General features: G+C 38.4%; 1 protein-coding gene across 3 annotated transcripts in view; it reads left to right on the top strand.

The window, feature by feature from the left end:
• Positions 1 to 18,868, top strand: part of ARNT (aryl hydrocarbon receptor nuclear translocator) — a 66,336-nt gene that overhangs the window by 31,359 nt on the left and 16,109 nt on the right. For 2 of the 3 annotated variants that reach the window (XM_018046044.1, XM_018046045.1), the window contains exons 3-9: positions 801 to 845; positions 5,955 to 5,999; positions 8,861 to 8,905; positions 11,069 to 11,282; positions 14,367 to 14,580; positions 15,754 to 15,856; positions 18,764 to 18,829. In XM_018046044.1, the coding sequence (XP_017901533.1) occupies positions 801 to 845; positions 5,955 to 5,999; positions 8,861 to 8,905; positions 11,069 to 11,282; positions 14,367 to 14,580; positions 15,754 to 15,856; positions 18,764 to 18,829 (732 nt within the window). The remainder of the gene's footprint in view (positions 1 to 800; positions 846 to 5,954; positions 6,000 to 8,860; positions 8,906 to 11,068; positions 11,283 to 14,366; positions 14,581 to 15,753; positions 15,857 to 18,763; positions 18,830 to 18,868) is intronic. The other variant, XM_018046046.1, reaches the window with a different exon arrangement.

The following is an 18,868-nucleotide window of genomic DNA, read 5'->3' as shown; positions in this document are numbered from 1 at the left end:
CACACTAATGTTTTCCTTGTCCTTTTTGAGTAGATTCCTGCTCCTTTTGTGAGGTTGTACTCTGATGTAAAACTTTGACAAAGGTGGATTGCTACCCTAGGAAAATAAAGGTAGCAGTAGGCACTCTTTTTAAAGAAAAAAATTATTTATTTACTTGCTAAGTTGCTTCAGTCATGTCTGACTCTTTGCAACCCCATGAATGATACCCCGCCAGGTACCTCTGTCCATGGGATTCTCTAGGCAAGAGTTTTGAAGCAGGTTGCCATGCCTTCCGGGGGATCTTCCCAACCCAAGGACGGAACCCATGTCTGCTTATTTACTTATCATTTATTTCTGGCTGTGCTGGGTTTTTGGTGCTGAGCGTGGGCTTTCTCTAGCTGTGGAGAGCAGAGGCTACTCTCTGGCTGCGATTTCTGGGCTTCTCGTTGTGGTGGCTTCTCTTGTTGTGGAGCTCGGGCTTTATGTGCGCGGACTCAGTAGTTGTGGCACCTGAGCTTAGCTGCCCTGCGGTGTGTGGGATTTTCCCAGATCAAGGATCGAACCTCTGTCCCCTGCATTGGCAGGCAGATTCTTAACCACTGGACCACTAGGGAAGTCTGGTACTCATTTTTGATCAATTTCTTTGCCCAGTTTGGTTCAACAAGGAAGAGGTAGTAAGTATATCTTTGCTTATGTCCACTTCCTCTTTTCCTTCTTCTTTTTAAGTGGGTGTTCAGATAGATGTGGGTTTAGAATTTTAATTTTTTTTAATATTCTGCATTATCAGAAGGCTTATAATATTTTTTGTTGACTTTCCTCAGATTGGATTTTGATGATGATGGAGAAGGGAACAGTAAATTTTTGAGGTAAGATTGTAAAACTTTATCTAGATTTCTGATATTAAACATTAGTTAATTATCTTTATGACTCATATTTTTGTCTTTAGACCTAAGGAGAGTCCTTCATCCTAAAACTAAAATTTCCTGTTATACCCCATACAATTTCCAAGCATTCTGGTAATAACTCCAGAGGAAAGTGCTCAATGAGAAGAGAATATAGAATTTATAAGATCCTCTGTATCAGTTACCTATAGTTGTATGGCTTAAAAATAACGATGATATATTATTTCTTATAATTCTGTCGATTGGTTTTTCTGCTGATCTTGCCTAGGCTCATTCTTAAGACTGCATTCAGCTGCCTTGTCATCTGGGAAGTGGACTCAGATGATAATGCTGGGCATCTCTCTTGCTCCCCCTTTTTTTTTTTGAGAGTGAAATAGTTGGCTTAAAGCTCAACATTCAGAAAACGAAGATCATGGCATCCAGTCCCATCACTTCATGGGAAATAGATGGAGAAACAGTGGAAACAGTGTCAGACTTTATTCTTTGGGGCTCCAAAATCACTGCAGATGGTGACTGCAGCCATGAAATTAAAAGACGCTTACTCCTTGGAAGGAAAGTTATAACCAACCTAGATAGCATATTCAAAAGCAGAGACATTACTTTGCCGACTAAGGTCCGTCTAGTCAAGGCTATGGTTTTTCCAGTGGTCATGTATGGATGTAAGAGTTGGACTGTGAAGAAGGCTGAGCGCTGAAGAATTAATGCTTTTGAACTGTGGTGTTGGAGAAGACTCTTGAGAGTCCCTTGGACTGCAAGGAGATCCAACCAGTCCATTCTGAAGGAGATCAGCTCTGGGATTTCTTTGGAAGGAATGATGCTAAAGCTGAAACTCCAGTACTTTGGCCACCTCATGCGAAGAGTTGACTCATTGGAAAAGACTCTGATGCTGGGAGGGATTGGGGACAGGAGGAGGAGGGGACGACAGAGGATGAGATGGCTGGATGGCATCACCGACTCAATGGACGTGAGTCTGAGTGAACTCCGGGAGTTGGCGATGGACAGGGAGGCCTGGCATGCTGCGATTCATGGGGTTGCAAAGAGTTGGACACGACTGAGCGACTGAACTGAACGAACTGAACTGATCCTTAAAGAGGGCAGACTTGAGTTTCTTTACATGGGGATGGCTGTAATACAAAGGGCATGTCTCAGTCCAAGTGCTTCTTATCAAGCATCTGCTTTGTATTGACATTTGCTGTTGTCCCATTGGCCAAAGCAAGTCATATGTCCAAGTTCTGACTCAGTGTGGAAGTGGGCTGCACCAGGTAGTGAATACTGCAAGGCGTAATTAGTTGGGAGGTCATTAATGTTCTAATGTTGCCCTGTGATACTCACTGATTTCTCCTACAGAGCAGGAATTGGAATTTGTATCCTTGTAGTACTGAACCTTCTAGGGAACTGAAAGTGAGCTTTTCAATATATTGATGAAGGAGTACTTTCAGAGAAAGAAAATTTCTATTCTTGCTTAAGACCAGTTACTTGGCTTTGTGGGGTTTTTTTGGCGGGGGGGTGGGGTTGGTGCTGTGTTGGGTTTTAGTTGCAGCATGCAGGATCCTCGTTGCTACATGTTGGATCTTTAGTTCATCATGTGGGACCTAGTTGCCTAACCAGGGATCGAACTCAGGCCCCTTGCATTGGGAGCATGGAGTCTTAACCATTGGACCACCAGGAATGTCCTTACTTCACTTTGTTTTTAAGTCAGGAAAGCAATAAGAGTCAAAGAATGGATGATAACCTTGACTGCACCCTGCCTTTTTTTTCTTTTCAAAGTTGAAAATGCTACCTAGGTACTGTCTACATTGCAGAGTAACACATATTTGAAAAATAAATACAGGAGCCCTGTTCTTAAAAAAATTTATTTTACTATGTGAGTTTCTGGATTTTACTATTTGAACTAAGTTCTTAAAAGAAATATGAACATACTTTATCACAAAATTGTTAAACAGTGCAAGGTTATATGTAATGAAAGTACATCTTCATTTCACTTCATACCTTCAGAATCCTTCTCTTGAGACTATAGTTTCCAGTTTATTAAGTATCCTTCCACGAATATTCAGTGCATATGTAAGTGTATTTAAATGCACATATTTGTGTGCATATATAGTCATTGTCTCCTCATTTTTTGTTTTTATACAGAAGATGCCCGTATTCTAAATTGTTTGCCATTGTTTAGTTTTATAGTGCTTAGTTGAGTCAGTGACATCTGTCTATCTATTATTATTGTTTTTGCAGTATTTAAAGTTAAAGCTAGTGTGTTTAGCTTCTGCCCAGCTGTGGAACACTGCCAGATATTCTCAAAAACAACAACTGTGACTTGGTTACCATAAAGAAATAGTTGTAAAATATTGGAGAAAGCCATTTTCCAAGAGAGGTCTTGAGCGTTAATGAGTGTCAGCAAATGTAAAGACGGGAAAACATTTCAATTTCTATGCAAGAATAGACTTTTTCCACACAGTTCCAGTGCACATTCCTCCAATTAGGAATTCCTAATTATAATAATAGATAAAACAGTAGTAGCAGATGTGCATATTAATGGGATAGAGGTAATCACTAGTCTTATTTATTCCTGTCATTTAGCTCCAGCCCTGAGTCATTGCTTCCATTCCACAAAATCTGGTAGTCACAAACTACACACAAATTTTAAAAGGTTTATTTGTCCTTTCCCCGACCTTAAAAAAAAGTTTTCATAATTGATCTTACCAAATAGGTCATTATGCATGCCCAGGAGAGTCATCACCAAATTTTTTTTACTTGATCATCAGAACTTTTTTTTCCTCTGGCCTCATGGCTTGCAGGATCTTAGTTCCTCAATCAGAGATTGAACCCATGCCCCAGGCAGTGGAAATATGGAGACCTAAACAGGAATTCCTGGTACATTTTTTTAATTGGAGTTTTCCACTTTGGTCTGGGAGTGAAAGTCTTACTTGCATTGTATCTGTAAATCTATAAATCAGCTCGATACTTGGTGGATTAACTCAGTCTTCTTGGTGGATGCAAGTTGTAATTTATGACCTCTTTTCATCACTTTGTTCAAGTGTCATTTTGTTATATTCTCCACACAACACTATGAAATAATTTTTAAGAATATGAAGGATTTTAAATTCTACATACAATATCAGAGTTGCTAGTACTAAAATAATGCTTCTCAAGCTCAAATGCAGGTACAAATCCACCAGGGGGTTGTTTACAAGATGATTATAATTTGTTAGGTCTCGGATAGTGCCCAAGATTCTGCATTCTTACAGATTCCTAAGGGATGCTGCTGCTTCTGGTCCACTGACCACACTTTGAGTAGCAAGGACCTGGAAGACACATTCTTGAGATTCAGAGTTAATATGCAAATTACAGGTTTCGTTTTTCATTAAGAGTCTGTAGCATGTGAGCTATAGTGTATTTTGTATCTTAGAAACAGTTTGTCCTTGAGCTGAAATTCCACTGCACCTCTGTGTCTACTCTCCAGTTATTTTCAGAGAGAATTTTTGGGGTCAAATTAGTTAAGGATTTATATGGCCTGTGAAGTATAAATTTTGGCTGTAATAGGAGTAACTGGTTTAACTGAAAATTTTGTGAGTCTTACCTGTCTCACAAAGCCTCTTTCTGCCCAAAGCTGATGGATTTTTGTTATGTCCTGTGGCAGTGAGAAGAGGAAAATTTAGACCATCTGGAGAAGAGAGTGGTGTTTTCATAGTTAGGTTTAACCTCCTTCAATGCATCCTCCTTTGCGGTTTCTGTAGTAGCAAACAGGATTCATCAGCTTGATAAGTAAAAGTTCTTGAGATGAATGGATTGTGTTTTCTTAATCAAAGAGATACTGTTCGTTGTTTAAATCAAAATTTAAGACTTTTAGAAACTTTTGCACATCAAAGGAAGCCCAGTGGAAAGGTAACATATGGAATGGAAGAAAATATCTGCCAATCATATATCTGATGTGATACTTGTAGAACTCCTGTAACAAAAAACAACCTGCGTAAATGAGCAAAGGATTTGAATAGGCATTTCTCCAAAGAACATACACAGATGGCTAAAAGTCACATGGAGAGACACTCAACATTACTAATCATTTAGAGAAATGCAAATCGAAACTACAGTGAGTAGGCCTTTAGAATGCTACCAGCAAAAAATCCAGAAAATAGCAAGCATTGGTAAGGATATGGAGGAATTGGAACTCTTGGGCGCTGTTGGTAGGAATATAAAATGGTATGGCCACTTTGGAAAACAGTACGGAGGTTCCCTGAAACGTTAAAAACAGCAATATTATATGATCCAGCAGTGCCACTTCTGGTTATATATCCAAAAGAATTGAAAGCAAGATCTTAGCGATATTTGTACACTCATGTTCACTGCTACATTTTTCACAGTAACTGAGAGGTGGAAGCACCCCAGATATCCACTCACAAATGCAGTATTACTCGGCCTTAAAAAAGAAGGAAATTTTGTCACTTACTACCACATGGATGAACCTTGAGGGCATTATACTAAATGAAATAAGCCTGTCAAAAAAATAAATACTGTATGCTTTCACTTATGTGAGGATGTAAAGTAGTCAAAATTAGACAAAGTAGAGTGGTTGTTGTCAAGAGCTGGGGGTGGGATGGGGACAGAGAGAATGAGAAGATGGTGTTCAGTAGCTATAGAGTTTGTTTTTCAGTGTGAAAAAGTTCTAGAGATACTTTGTACACCAGTGTGAATATAATTAGTGCGACTGAGCCATACACTTAAACATGGCTAAGATGGCAAATTTGATGTTACATGGTTTTTCACATAATTAAAGAAAAACAAAACTATCTCTAACCTCGGGGAGGTATTGACAGGGCAGGCAGCTGTGCCCTCATGAGCTCGACGTCTTTTTTTGGAATGTTTGGTAAATAAGAGTAAAGGAGACATTAGAAAACAGACAAATAATAATCATGGATTTTTAAGTTCTGTGAGATGATATTATTATCTCTATTGCTTTGTGCTGCCTTTTCAATTGGCTTTTTTGCTGAATATTTTTACCCCTTTCTGGTTCTCCTTTCAGAATGAAATAGATATAACAAGTGTAACACCTTGGATTAATCTTTTTTTTTTCTCCTTCAGGTGTGATGATGATCAGATGTCTAATGATAAAGAGCGATTTGCCAGGTAATATAGTAGAGCATCTTGGTCCTTGTTATGGGACCAGGCAATTTAAAAATTCTCAGTTTTAATTTTTTCTCAATGAGAGCTAATTTCTCTGCCCAGTCTCAACTGGTAAAAATTAGTATTATAATTGTTGTTTATGGTCAGGTAACATGGCTTTCAGACTTATGGTGCCAAACTAATGGTATACTTAAACAGTGTTTTTATGTATGTGATAAATAGCTATACATTGTGCTTGCTGGGTGTCCACAGAAACACAAACAATATGAATTTCTTGGTTGCATTTATTATTAAGTGGATCTACAAAATCTGTACAGATAATGATTCTATTCTTTTAAAGATGACAGCAAAGAAACAATTTACACAAAGAGTGCAGTTTTTATTGAAATACGTTTGTTTAAGTTACCTGTCTAGAGCATGAAAAATACTTTGGTTTATATTAAAAAGATCCTCTCAACTCAAATATATTCTGTATATTGTTAAGCAGTAAATTATTTGTTTTTTAAAAATTGAATTTGCAACCACATCAGAAAAGTGAGTAATCCAAAATCCAATGCTTAACTAAGCAATTACTACTTATTCATTGCTAATGCTACTGGTCTGGGGCCCATACATTGAGAACCATTGATGTCAAGGGCTAAGCAATATCAATCAGAGTAGTCTTAAACTACTCTGAAGCAGTGAGATGCCATCATAGGCTTTGAATGAAATGATAATGTATCAATATAAAATACATATGAATTTTTCCCCAGTAGCTTTATATAGGACTCATTAAAGAGAAGCACTGTAGTCAAGAGGGTAAATGGGAGACCGTTGAAACAATAAGACTGATAAAATCATGAGAGCCTGGGCTAGAATGGTGGCAATGGCAATAGAAAAAAAAAGGAGCAGATTTAAAGGTTTCTAAAGAATTTGTAGTTACTTCAAATCTGAAGTAGATAGTTACGAACACTTTAGGATGTGAATCATCTCTCAAATGAGAAGTTAATAGTAGATATTTGGGCAATAGTTTTTAAAGAACTGCATTAGAAAGTGAAGCCATCAAATAATAGTGGTGGTATGGGTTTCACAGTCTCTTGACTGAAATTCCAAAAAGCTATGAAAACATGACCTGAACTGTTTTAGTCTTCATTTGTCTTGCTTAATTTGGGCTTCCCTTGTGGCTCAGCTGGTAAGGAATCCACCCGCAATGCGGGAGACCTGGGTTCGATCCCTGTGTTAGGAAGATGTCCCTGGAGACGGGAAAGGCTACCCACTCCAGTATTCTGGCCTGGAGAATTCCTTGAACTGTATGGTCCATAGGGTCACAAAGAGTCGGACACGACTGAGTGACTTTAAAATTTAATTCAAAATTTAAAATGTGAATATTTATACATTCTGTATTTTATTTGGAAATATTGAAGTAGATAAGGGATTATGTATCTGTATTGGTAGGAGTAGTAATAGTAATTTTAGATATTTAACTTGCAAACAACAGAGCTCATTTCTTTGTGGGCTCTTGGTTCCATGACCCGGGATTGGACTGGTACCCCCAGCAGTGAATGTGTGGAGTGCTAACCGCTGGACTGCCAGGGAATTCCCAGAACTCATTTCTTTAAGATTTGTTAAGCTAGTTCACCTCACGTATTCTTGTTTGGGATTCAGTAGAGGGTCTTCAAAAGATGAAATGAATTTTCCCAACTTTTTGAAAAAATATTTGTAGTTTGTTAAGGAATTACAATAACCCAGTGAATATGAAACTTTACTTAATATCACCTTTTTTTCTTTTTCTTGTCAATATGCATAAGTTTTCAGGTGGTTCTTGTCATTACTGTGTTATTTTTATGTCTCTTTCTTCCCCCCTGCTGACCATTTTCTACAAAATCTTTGTAGTTGTCATTTTTTAATAGCTGGGTTTTCAGCCTGTTAATATATCACACTTAAATATTTTTTCTTCATCTCTTTATATACATATACTTATGTATATATTTAAAATGGAATTGATTACTGATAAACTGAACTACCAACACCAACTACCAACGTGTTTCATCATTTGCCACAAACCCTTATAGTATTTCAGTTATTCAGAGAAATGTAGTGGTAATTCTTTGTAGCCCCCTCCAGGAGAGAGGGAGTTGATCTAGGATCCAGCAATGTTAAGGCTTTATTGCAGAGAAATGGGAAAGCGACAAAAGAGAAATGTACCACTTCAAGATCAAATCACTGATAGGGGATGTACTAGATACCTAGCTCTCAGTTTTATTTATATGATTCTCAAGGGAAACCTGGTTGGTCATTGTGTCCGTGAGCACACGTGTGCTGTACGTGTGTTATAGAGAGAGTGTGTTTGTGATCACTTGTTTGACTTTCTTAGCATGATTTACTGCTTGATTCTTTTTTTTCTCAGTGTAGAAATAGCGTACGTGAATATTACTTTCTTTCCAGATTGGAAGCAATATGTGAAAATAGTACCCCTTGTTTAGTTGTTATTCACATAGTAGGTCTGCTTGGTTTCTAAAGAGATACGTGGCTTTCTGTGCTCAGATTGTGTTCATTTATAATGAATATTGGGCTTGCTTTTATGTTGACCTTTGTCCTGTAAGTTACTTTTCCTTTATTCTGACAGATGGTTTGGTCGAGTACAGCAAGGTTCTTGTCTATATTTCCATTTCTCCCTCTTCTCTGCATCTGTTTTTTCTGTTATTTTCTTCCCTTCCCTTCCCTTCCCCCTTTTCTCCTCCCTCTTTCCTCTTTCCCCCCTTCCTTCTTTCCTTCCCCTCTTTTCTTCCTTCCTCCCTTTTTTCCTCCCTTCCTTCCTTCTTTCCCCCCCTTCCTTCCTTCCTTTTTATTTTACATTTAGCTTAGTTCATTAATTCTGTTTTTAGGTCGGATGATGAGCAGAGCTCTGCGGATAAGGAGAGACTCGCCAGGTAGGAAAATGGTGTCTTTTAGCATGATGAAGTGGATGCTGCTGCTTTTTCTATCCTTTTTCTTATTTCTGCTCTTTTCTTCCCCTTTATCTTCATGTTTTTCTTTGTGGCAAGAGAGGACAAGATTTTTAGAAGTTTGTATATAACAGGAACTTTGGCTTCCCCCACCAGAAAGTGGGTGAGTTGAGGGAACATAAGAATTTAAGAAATTGCTATTAGTTTTATAGATTTCTCTTTTTATCTTTATCTTAGCACACTAAATTTCACAGAATAAAAAGCTTTTAGAAACAGTGCAGCTGTGCCAGTCGATACTTTAGCAGGAAAATGCTCTTTTATCAGAAAGCCAATAAATATATCTGTGTTTGCAATTAGTTCCTAGTCTTTGGAACTAATTTACTCCACACACTTCTAGAAAGCTCACCCTTATTTTCCTGGGTACACTCACAGCCTAGATTACTTTGTCACAGCAGTACTGGTGTGGCTTTGGTGAATGAATCTTGTGGTTTCTTAGAAAAGCTTAGCAGCCTTGATGTGGCTATTTAAAAGATCAGTCTTCTGGATTTCAGTGTCAGAAACCTGTCAGATACAAGGAAATGGGTGCTTTATGTTTAAGAGTAAAATTTTATGTTTCTCATGCAGAGTAACCAAAATGGACCTGCGCTGTGAGACCTATTGTTACCTCTTTCAGCTGAGTCACAATCTCATTTTGCTGCCATTTTAACTTATGCCTGCTAACGCTTCCACGTTTCAGAAAACTGGTGTGGTATGGTGGGAAGAACACTGCATTCATTGGGAATGGGGGCTGCCCTTGGAAAAGTCAGTTAACTACTGGACATTAGTTTGCTTTAATCATAAAGAAGAGATTTAAGTTAGATTCATTGTTTTCTTTTTGTTTGTTTTGGCAGAGAACTTTTGTTCAGATAGAATCTTTAGTGGTAATAGAAGTCCGTAAAAAAGATAAAGCAAAGCTGCTCAGAACAGAAACAGGAATGCAGCTGTTGTTTGAGTCTCTCCTTGAAGTATTCCTATGGAAGATACTGAGGAACTAGTAGGCTTTTCAGAAATCCAATTTGAAAAAATCTGAATTATACTTTTATAAGTATATAATTAGCAGTAATTTTGCCCTGATTATAGAGAAGGCAATGGCACCGCACTCCAGTACTGTTGCCTGGAAAATCCCATGGATGGAGGAGCCTGGTAGGCTTCAGTCCATGGGGTTGCGAAGAGTTGGACACGACTGAGAGACTTCACTTTTCACTTTCATGCATTGAAGAAGGAAATGGCAACCCACTCCAGTGTCCTTGCCTGGAGAATCCCAGGGACGGCGGAGCCTGGTGGGCTGCTGTCTGTGGGGTTGCACAGAGTCAGACACGACTGAAGCGACTTAGCAGCAGCAGCTACCCTGATTTTGAGGAAGTCAGTATTGGAGATGTGTTCTGCTTTCCCTGGTGAGATCCAGATTGTCTGTTTTCAGGCCTTTAAGCATCCTGTTCTCCAGTTCACTTTGTCCCAAATTGGGCATCATAAGGGACTTCTAGTAAATGGCATCTTATAAATCTCTTGAGCTCAGTGTACTGGCACCACACCCAGATAGAGAAGCTAGGGCCTTGTCCATTAGGGGGACAAGTAGAACTTCCAATTCTGCCTCCTAGTGTTGAGAATAAGAAAGATACTTAGAACAAACAATATTTTATAGACCAGGGGAGTCTATACTAATCAATTCTCGTATCAACTGTGGAGCAACATACTTCTGTTGGAAAAAGTTGGTCATTTTTTGTTTTCAGCCTCTAAAAAGTTGAGTTGATAAATAAATCAGTCAAGCTGAGGAACTTAAGTGAATAAAATCAACAGTTTTTAAGACTGTCATTTCTTAAAACACTTTTTGTTCTGAGGGAGTGGTGATTTACATAGGAAGTGAAGTTTCCAGGAGTTAGATTTGCTGGTATCCGCTTGTACTCTTGTCTACTTTGTTAGTTTCTGTTCCATGCTTGCTCTGCATGAGAAGCTTGGCAGACCTTACTCTAACATCTGAGACTTACGCACTACTATATCTAAGTACTGCATTTCTTCAGCAGCTCACTTGGTGTCCATGTCACTCTCTCTGCTCCCAAGTGGCCAGATATGACCACCTGGATGGGGCTTCTCCTCTCTCCCTCCATGCAGGGAAAACCACAGCGAGATTGAACGGCGACGACGGAACAAGATGACAGCCTACATAACAGAACTGTCAGACATGGTACCCACCTGTAGCGCCCTGGCTCGGAAACCAGACAAGCTAACCATCTTACGCATGGCAGTTTCTCACATGAAGTCCTTGAGGGGAACTGGCAACACATCCACCGACGGCACCTACAAGCCGTCTTTCCTCACTGATCAGGTCTCTGGGAAGCACACATGAGGGGGTCTAGAATTTTTTGAAAGTTTTGATCTTTTGGGGGCAGATGCTCATAATCCTGAAGTGTGTGTTTTATTGGGAATCAGAGCAGAGCTGAATCTGTAAATTCTTTAAAGGACAGGAATTCAGCTCTGAAGGAAATAGGTCATAGGAAAGTGAGTTTTGATCCCTGACTATACCATTTATTAGCTTTGGAACAGAAGTGAGAAGAATTGTGAAAACTATTTAGCACGCTTACAGGTATTTTTAGAACTTTACTCATGAATCCAGTCTTCAGGGTAGAAGAACAGAATCTTCTGTGGAAGATTGGAATCTTGGGGATGACTGTTCATCCCCAAAGAACCAGTTCTTTTCCTTGGCTTTAGGGTTATAGAAGATGAAAGTAATATATTTCTTTTACTTGAAGCAGCTTCCAGTTTTAGTGATGAAAGGAATCTAACAGGCAGTTGTTGCTGCTTAGAGATATGCTCTATTACATTCAATGCACTGTGAGAGAAATAGAAGGTAGAAACATTTCCAGCTTTTCAGAAACTCGGTTTGAATATGAATATGTGAGTAACAGAATACACACGTAAGTGAAAAATGAGGAAAATGCATATGGGAAGAAACGCCTTTAAAGAACTTATTAACAATTTATATAGGATTAAATATATGTGTTGGCTTCCCCCATGGCTCAGTGGTAAAGAATCCATCTGCAATGCAGAAGACATGTGTTCCCTCCCTGGGTCAGGAAGATTCCCTGGAGGAAAAATGGTAACCTACTCTAGTGTTTTTGCCTGGGAAGTCCCATGAACAGAGGAGCTGGCGGGCTGTAGTTCATAGGGTTGCAAAGAGTCTAACACAACTGATAGACTGAGCACATAGACACACACAAGTACATATATACTAGCAGGATGGCTACAGTAAATAGAGTGTCTGGGCCTGAGTGAGAATAGTCAGCAAAGACCTCAAAGAGTAGCCATGTTCTGTTTTGATTGTTAAAAGTATCACTTATTTATTGCAGAAAAATTCAGAAAATATAGGAAGTACAAGGAAGAAAAAATTGACTGTAATGCCATCCTTTTTCCAGTACTCTTGCCTGGAAAATCCCATGGGCGGAGGAGCCTGGAAGGCTTCAGTCCATGGGGTGTCGAAGACTTGGACACGACTGAGCGGCTTCACTTTCACGCATTGGAGAAGGAAATGGCAACCCACTCCAGTGTTCTTGCCTGGAGAATCCCAGGGACGGGGGAGCCTAGTGGGCTGCCGTCTATGGGGTCGCACAGAGTCGGACATGACTGAAGCGACTTAGCAGCAGCTGCAGCAGCAGCAGCCATCCTTTTATTCAGAGGATCAGAAGGAAGGAAGGAATGTGGTTTGGAAGAAAGCAATAAAATTTTTCCAAATAGGATGGTCTATATGAAAGCACATATAACACAGATTATATATATATGTACATTGAAATAGCTAATCAGTTTGTACTAACAGAATACATATAGATATCGATTCAGTGGTTTCCAGTTAGGCACTTTTGGTGAGCTATCCAGATACTTTGTGCTGTTAGAAATGTAAAGAATGGTAAGAAGTAGTCACAGATGAAAACGTGTAAATAAGTAAATCATGATGTAAACACAGACTCCAATCCATATCAGAGGTGCAATAATAAGTCCTGTGTAAATATGTAAAGTGTAAATATGCAAAGCAAAGAATAGGGGAATAATATTGTAAATATTGGAAATAGCTTGATTAAAAGCACCGTGAGAATAATCAGGTTTTATTCAAGGAAAATCAGTTTAGCATGCCCTGGGGCACCTGATGAAGGAATATTTAAGTGTTATGTTAAATAACTTAGATTTTAATTTTTAGGCAATGGGTAGCTATAAAAAATGTGGTAGCATTTTAAGGATGGACTGGAAAGAGTGAAAGCAGGGAGACCATTAGTCTTGGCATGAGATAACTAAGACAGTGATGTTATATTCAGAAATAGAATTGATAAGCTGAGTTATCACTGGAGTGTGAGAGATTAGTTAGATTTTTTTAGACCTATACCCTGAGAGGAAGGGGATATTGTTAATCAAGAAAGAGAGTGCTGGAAGAGCACAGAGGATTGTTTTTGAAGAGGGAAATGATGCTGGGTTTTGAAATGTTGAAATTGAATTGCTGATAGAATGTCTATTTGGAGATGCTTAGTAGATTTTACGCAAGTCTAGAAATGTAGACTTGGGTATCATTTCATAGTGGAGAAGTGGATATGATTTCTCAGAGAGTATGGAATAAATAGAGGAGAGAACTTAAGATAGAATGTTGGAAATGCCCGCACGTGAAACTTGAACAGAGGAAAAGGAGCTTAAAGCAGACAACCGACATTTGAAAAGGAGGTAAAAGTTCGAGAATGGTGTCATAGAAGCTAGGCAGAAATAAATTCTAAAGGATAGAATGAACAACACTGTCAGATCTCTAGTGACATTGTGCACAGACTCAGGAAAGAGCACTTGAGTTGCCAGTTAGGAATACATTACTAATAGTAACCTGCTGAAAAAAGATGTAGTGGTTGAGAGGGAAGATTGCAGATAGACTGAGAAATACATGAAAAGTAAGAGAGTAGAGCCAGTGAGTTTAACATTACTCTTAATTTAAGCTTGGCCCTGGAAGATGAGTTGGGCAGAGTTGAGGGAAGTTTTGTATAGCATTAAGAAAACTTGATCATGTTTAAGATTTGAGGGGAAAGAGAAAATATGAATACTTGTAGCGCATCATCCTAAGAGACCAGAAAGGGTGAGATCAAGAACTCAATTTTTGTTAATAGTAAGCATTTTTATTATCTGTTTCGAGATCTGAGGTAAAGAGGAGGGAGGTGGATAGTGACATAGACAGACTGATGAACTATCTATTGGAAAAAGCTACCTTGTCAGTGAGGGTGATTATATTTAAGGTACAAAGCTGTGCCTGTGGGTCGAACAGAAGGCCACAGTTGTTTATGGAAAGATACATATGGTCTGAAGGGTCTTCCTTCTTTCCATAGTAACATTTGTTTTTTTTTTTTCCAAAAAAATTCAGTATTAACTTGTATTTCTCTTCCTTGGGCAGGAACTGAAACATTTGATCTTGGAGGCAGCAGACGGCTTTCTGTTTATTGTCTCATGTGAGACAGGCCGGGTGGTATATGTCTCTGACTCAGTGACCCCAGTTTTGAACCAGCCACAGTCTGAGTGGTTTGGTAGCACGCTGTATGATCAGGTGCACCCAGATGATGTGGACAAACTTCGTGAGCAGCTTTCCACTTCGGAAAATGCGCTGACAGGTATGAGTTACGTAGATGGGAAATGAATGGCAAGTCCTTTCTTCTTTTTTCCTGAGATAGAAGAGGTATTTTAACGCTTAAATTTTCCCATTTTATCTGGCAAAACTCTTAGAATTTTCTTCTTTCATGAGTATAATCTGTTCTTTTTGTCCACATGCAAGTAATGTATTTTGTAGCTCATCCTTAGAAAATGTTTCATTAGTGACAGTGTTTATATAAAAGTTTACTTTAATCTTAATAGTGTAAATACACCATAAAGGCCAAACCTACAATACCACCACCTCCCTTGTCATTTTAAAAGAATTAAATTATCCATGCTTTTGTCTCATTTGTATGGGTAATTACTTGATATTTTTTTCTACCAAGTTGTGCTTGGCTTTGACTTTGTACTTGGTTCTATGATGATAGATTTTTATTTTAGAGGGGAATGATTATCGTTCAGTATATCAGGTATTTTTTGTTTGTTTGTATCTGTGCTACTTTTCTGTCTTTTTTTTGGTCCCCCGCTCCCAGCTGCCTCCATTTAATGTTGTTCGGTCCTTTTGCCAGAGTTTGGCTGAAGGAAATAAGTCACATCTGCTCCTAAGCAATCTGGAAAAAATTTTAATGTGGAAGCAGATTAAAGCTAGTAATTGAAATCAGATCCATGATGGTCATATTAATGTTGGTATTTAGCTTTCCCTTCTTTTATGTTTTTATGGATTTCATTTTTCTAGTTCTTCTCAAAAGTTCCCATTTGGTTTCTATATAATATAGGAGGGACAATTTTAGCATGAGACAGATGCATTTTTCTCTAGCATATAAAACTATTTGTTTTTAAACCAATGACATTCACTCTGTGTGTGTGTGTGCGTACATGCATGCATGTGTATAAAAATAATCAGTCCCAAGAATATAACCTTGCTCTTGTTTGCCAGCTCTACCTACTTCTGCTCCTATCTTCCCTTGCATAAAGTTATTTCCAGTGCTGCCTTTGAACTGAAGCGTAAGATTCATTGATGGGAATCGAGGTGTTTTAGACTTGAAAAAAATCCATCTCATACTTGGCTTATTCTGTTATAAGCAAGGAGATTGAAGAGCGTGAATATTTACTTAGCTTTGCCCCCAGTATCTCTTCCCTCTCTTCCCTGCACACAAGAATGTACTCCAGACTCTTCTTCACATCCTTTTCAGGGCGTATACTGGATCTGAAGACTGGAACAGTGAAAAAGGAAGGTCAGCAGTCTTCCATGAGGATGTGTATGGGCTCAAGGAGATCATTTATTTGTCGTATGAGGTGAGTGTCAGGATGAGGATTGTGACTTGTCATAGGAAGAATTCAGAGCTGAGGGTTTAATTTCTGATCAGAGGAGTTAAACTTTTTAAAAAAATTTTATTTATTTTAATTGGAGGCTAATTACTTTACAGTATTGTATTGGTTTTGCCATACATCAACATGAATCTAAATCTAAGCTCCAGGTAGATTAAATGTAACTCTCAAGACCCGATTTAGTCATAACACAAAGTGATAAGCAAACTAGTATTTACTGAATTCTTCTTATGATAGATAGGTGCTTTATGTGTCATCTCATTTTCCACAACTGCCCCGTAGAGTAGATTTCAAGGTTACTATTTTGCTGATGTAAAAAACAAATGACACAAAGAAATTGACTTCCCATGTTTGATTCAGGATTTTGTTTTAATCCATACTGGTTGGATGCCAGTATCTGTATATTTTTCCTGGTGTATTCCAAGACAACATCCATGTACTCAGGCCACTTCTGCCCCCTTCCCTTCCCTTCAGTAGAGATTTAAGACTTTCTGATTCTTTTCACTTAATATTCAACATTTATAAATTATATACTGTACATTTTAGGATTCTGAAGAAAGGATGGTGGTAGTTTTCATCACAGATAGAGAAAACATCTCTTCATGTTACAAAATAAATTCAGGTTGTGTAATGGAAATTGACTATTGAGAGGATGCTCATTAGAAGTGATGAGTAGGATATTAAGAAAGGTTTCCTGGGGGTGTTACAAAATTTAATATTATATGGCTTAGTGGTTTGGAGTAGCTTCTAGACCCAGACTACTGGATTTATCACTTATCTTCTGACCTTGAATGGATTAAATGACTGCCTTGTGCTTTTATTTCTTCACCTAATATTGGGAGTTATATCAGCCTCATAAAGTTGTTATGAAGATTAGATGAATAAATATATATAAAAATGCTTAGGACTTCTCTGGTGGTCCAATGGTTAAGAATCCACTTGCCAGTGCAGGGGACACAGGTTCGATCCCCGGTCTGTGAAGATCCCACAGGCCTCAGAGAAACTAAGCCATCGTGCCACAACTACTGCCTAGAACCCATGCTCCTCAACAAGAGAAGCGCTGTAATGAAAAGCCCACGTGTAGCAGTGAGGACTCAGCACACCAAAATAAATAAATTTTTAAAAGATGCTTAAAATAGTGCATGACACATAAGATTCTATGTACATTTTATTATTAAAGAAATGAGAGAAAGTAGTGAGAATGGGAGAGAGTGTCCCAGTATGTGGACATGGCTATTGCAATGACATACAGAGGAGCAAGGTAAAAAATAACGTGATTGTGTGCGTGCTAAGTCGCTTTAGTCATGTCTGACTCTGTGATCCTATGGACCGTAGTCCTCCAGGCTCCTCTCCTCCCGGGGTCTTCCCAATCCGGGGATCGGACCAGCATCTCTTTAAGTCTCCTGCATTGGTAGGCAGGTTCTTTACGACTGGTGCCACCTGGGAAGTCCTAGATAATAACAAAATACAGCAAATAGATTTTGTTGCAGCATAGTGCTGGAGTCTACAAACCGCAACTCTCTTTGTAAATAAAGCTTTATTGGAACATAGCCATGCCCATTTATTGACATACTGTCTGGCTGCTTTCATACTCTTAATAGCAGAGTCAACTAGCTGTAACAAATTGTTTGGCCCACAGAGCTGAAAATATTTACTGTCTGGTTATTTACAGAAAAAGTGTACTAACTCCTGATGTAGAGAATATCTCCATTTGTAGAGCATATAGAACATTTTGACTTAAAAAACTCTGAGGCAGTTAACAAGTTTTAGAAATACCAAACCTGACTTCTATATCTTTCATTGTTAGGAGCATTGTTGCCAATTTTCTGTGTCAAGTTGTATCCAGAGCCTGTTATCTGGCTGTTAAATAATGAAAACTTCTTTGATAGTGCAGCTTTTTTTCCTTAATTTATTTTTTTATTGAAATGTGGTTGAATTACAGTATTGTAGTAATTACTGCTGAACAACAAAGGGACTCAGTGATACATATATCTATGTATACATTCTTTTTCATATTCTTTTCCATTATGGTTTATCACAGAATATTGAATATAGTTCCCTGTGTCATTCGGTAGGACCTTTTGTTTATCCATTCTATACATTCCAGTTTGCATCAGCTAATCCCAGACTCCCAGTCCAAACCTCTGCCACCTTTATCCCCCTTTGCAACCCCCTGTCTATTCTCTGTGTCCCTGATTCTGTTTCATAGATAGGTTCACTTATATCCTATTTTAGATTCCACATAGAAGTGATATCATATGTTATTTGCCTTTCTTTTTCTTATTTCACTTGGTATGATAATAGCTAGATTCATCCATGTTGCTGCAAATGGCATTCTTTTTTTGGCTGAATAGTATTCCATTTTATATATTTACCACATCTTGTTTACCCATTCCTCTGTAGATGGACATTTAGGTTGCTTCCATGTCTTGGCTATTGTGAGTAGTGCTGCTATGAACATAGGAATACATTTATCTTTTTAAATTACAATTTTGCTGGATGCTATGGTAATTCTGTTTTGAGTATTCTGAGGAACCTCCATACTGTTTTCCACAGTGGCTGCATCAACTTGAATTCCTCCCATCAGCGTAGGAGGGTTCCCCTTTCTCCACATCCTCTCCAGCATTTATTTGTAGACTTTTTAATTATGGCCATTCTGACCAGTTTGAGGTGGTACCTCATTATAGTTTTGATATGCATTTCTCTATTAATTAGCAGTATCGAGCCACTTTTCACATACCTGTTGGCCATCTGTATTTCTTCTTTGGAGAAATGTTTAAAGATCTGCCCATTTTTCGATTTTTTTTTTTTTTTCAAGTTGTATGAATGATAGTGCATCTTAATTGCTTTTAATCTCTCTGTTCATTGAAACAGGTGTGGCAATAGCTCTGTGGATTCAGTCTCCATGAATAGGCTGAGCTTTGTGAGAAACAGATGCAGGTGAGATCTTAAGCAGTGAAAAAAAAAAACAAACCCAAA

Source organism: Capra hircus, chromosome 3 (genome assembly GCF_001704415.2).
Source record: "Capra hircus breed San Clemente chromosome 3, ASM170441v1, whole genome shotgun sequence".
NCBI classification, from domain to species: Eukaryota; Metazoa; Chordata; class Mammalia; order Artiodactyla; family Bovidae; genus Capra; species Capra hircus.
The sequence above is the reverse complement of the archived record's forward strand: the minus strand, read 5'-3'. Positions and strand labels throughout refer to the sequence as shown.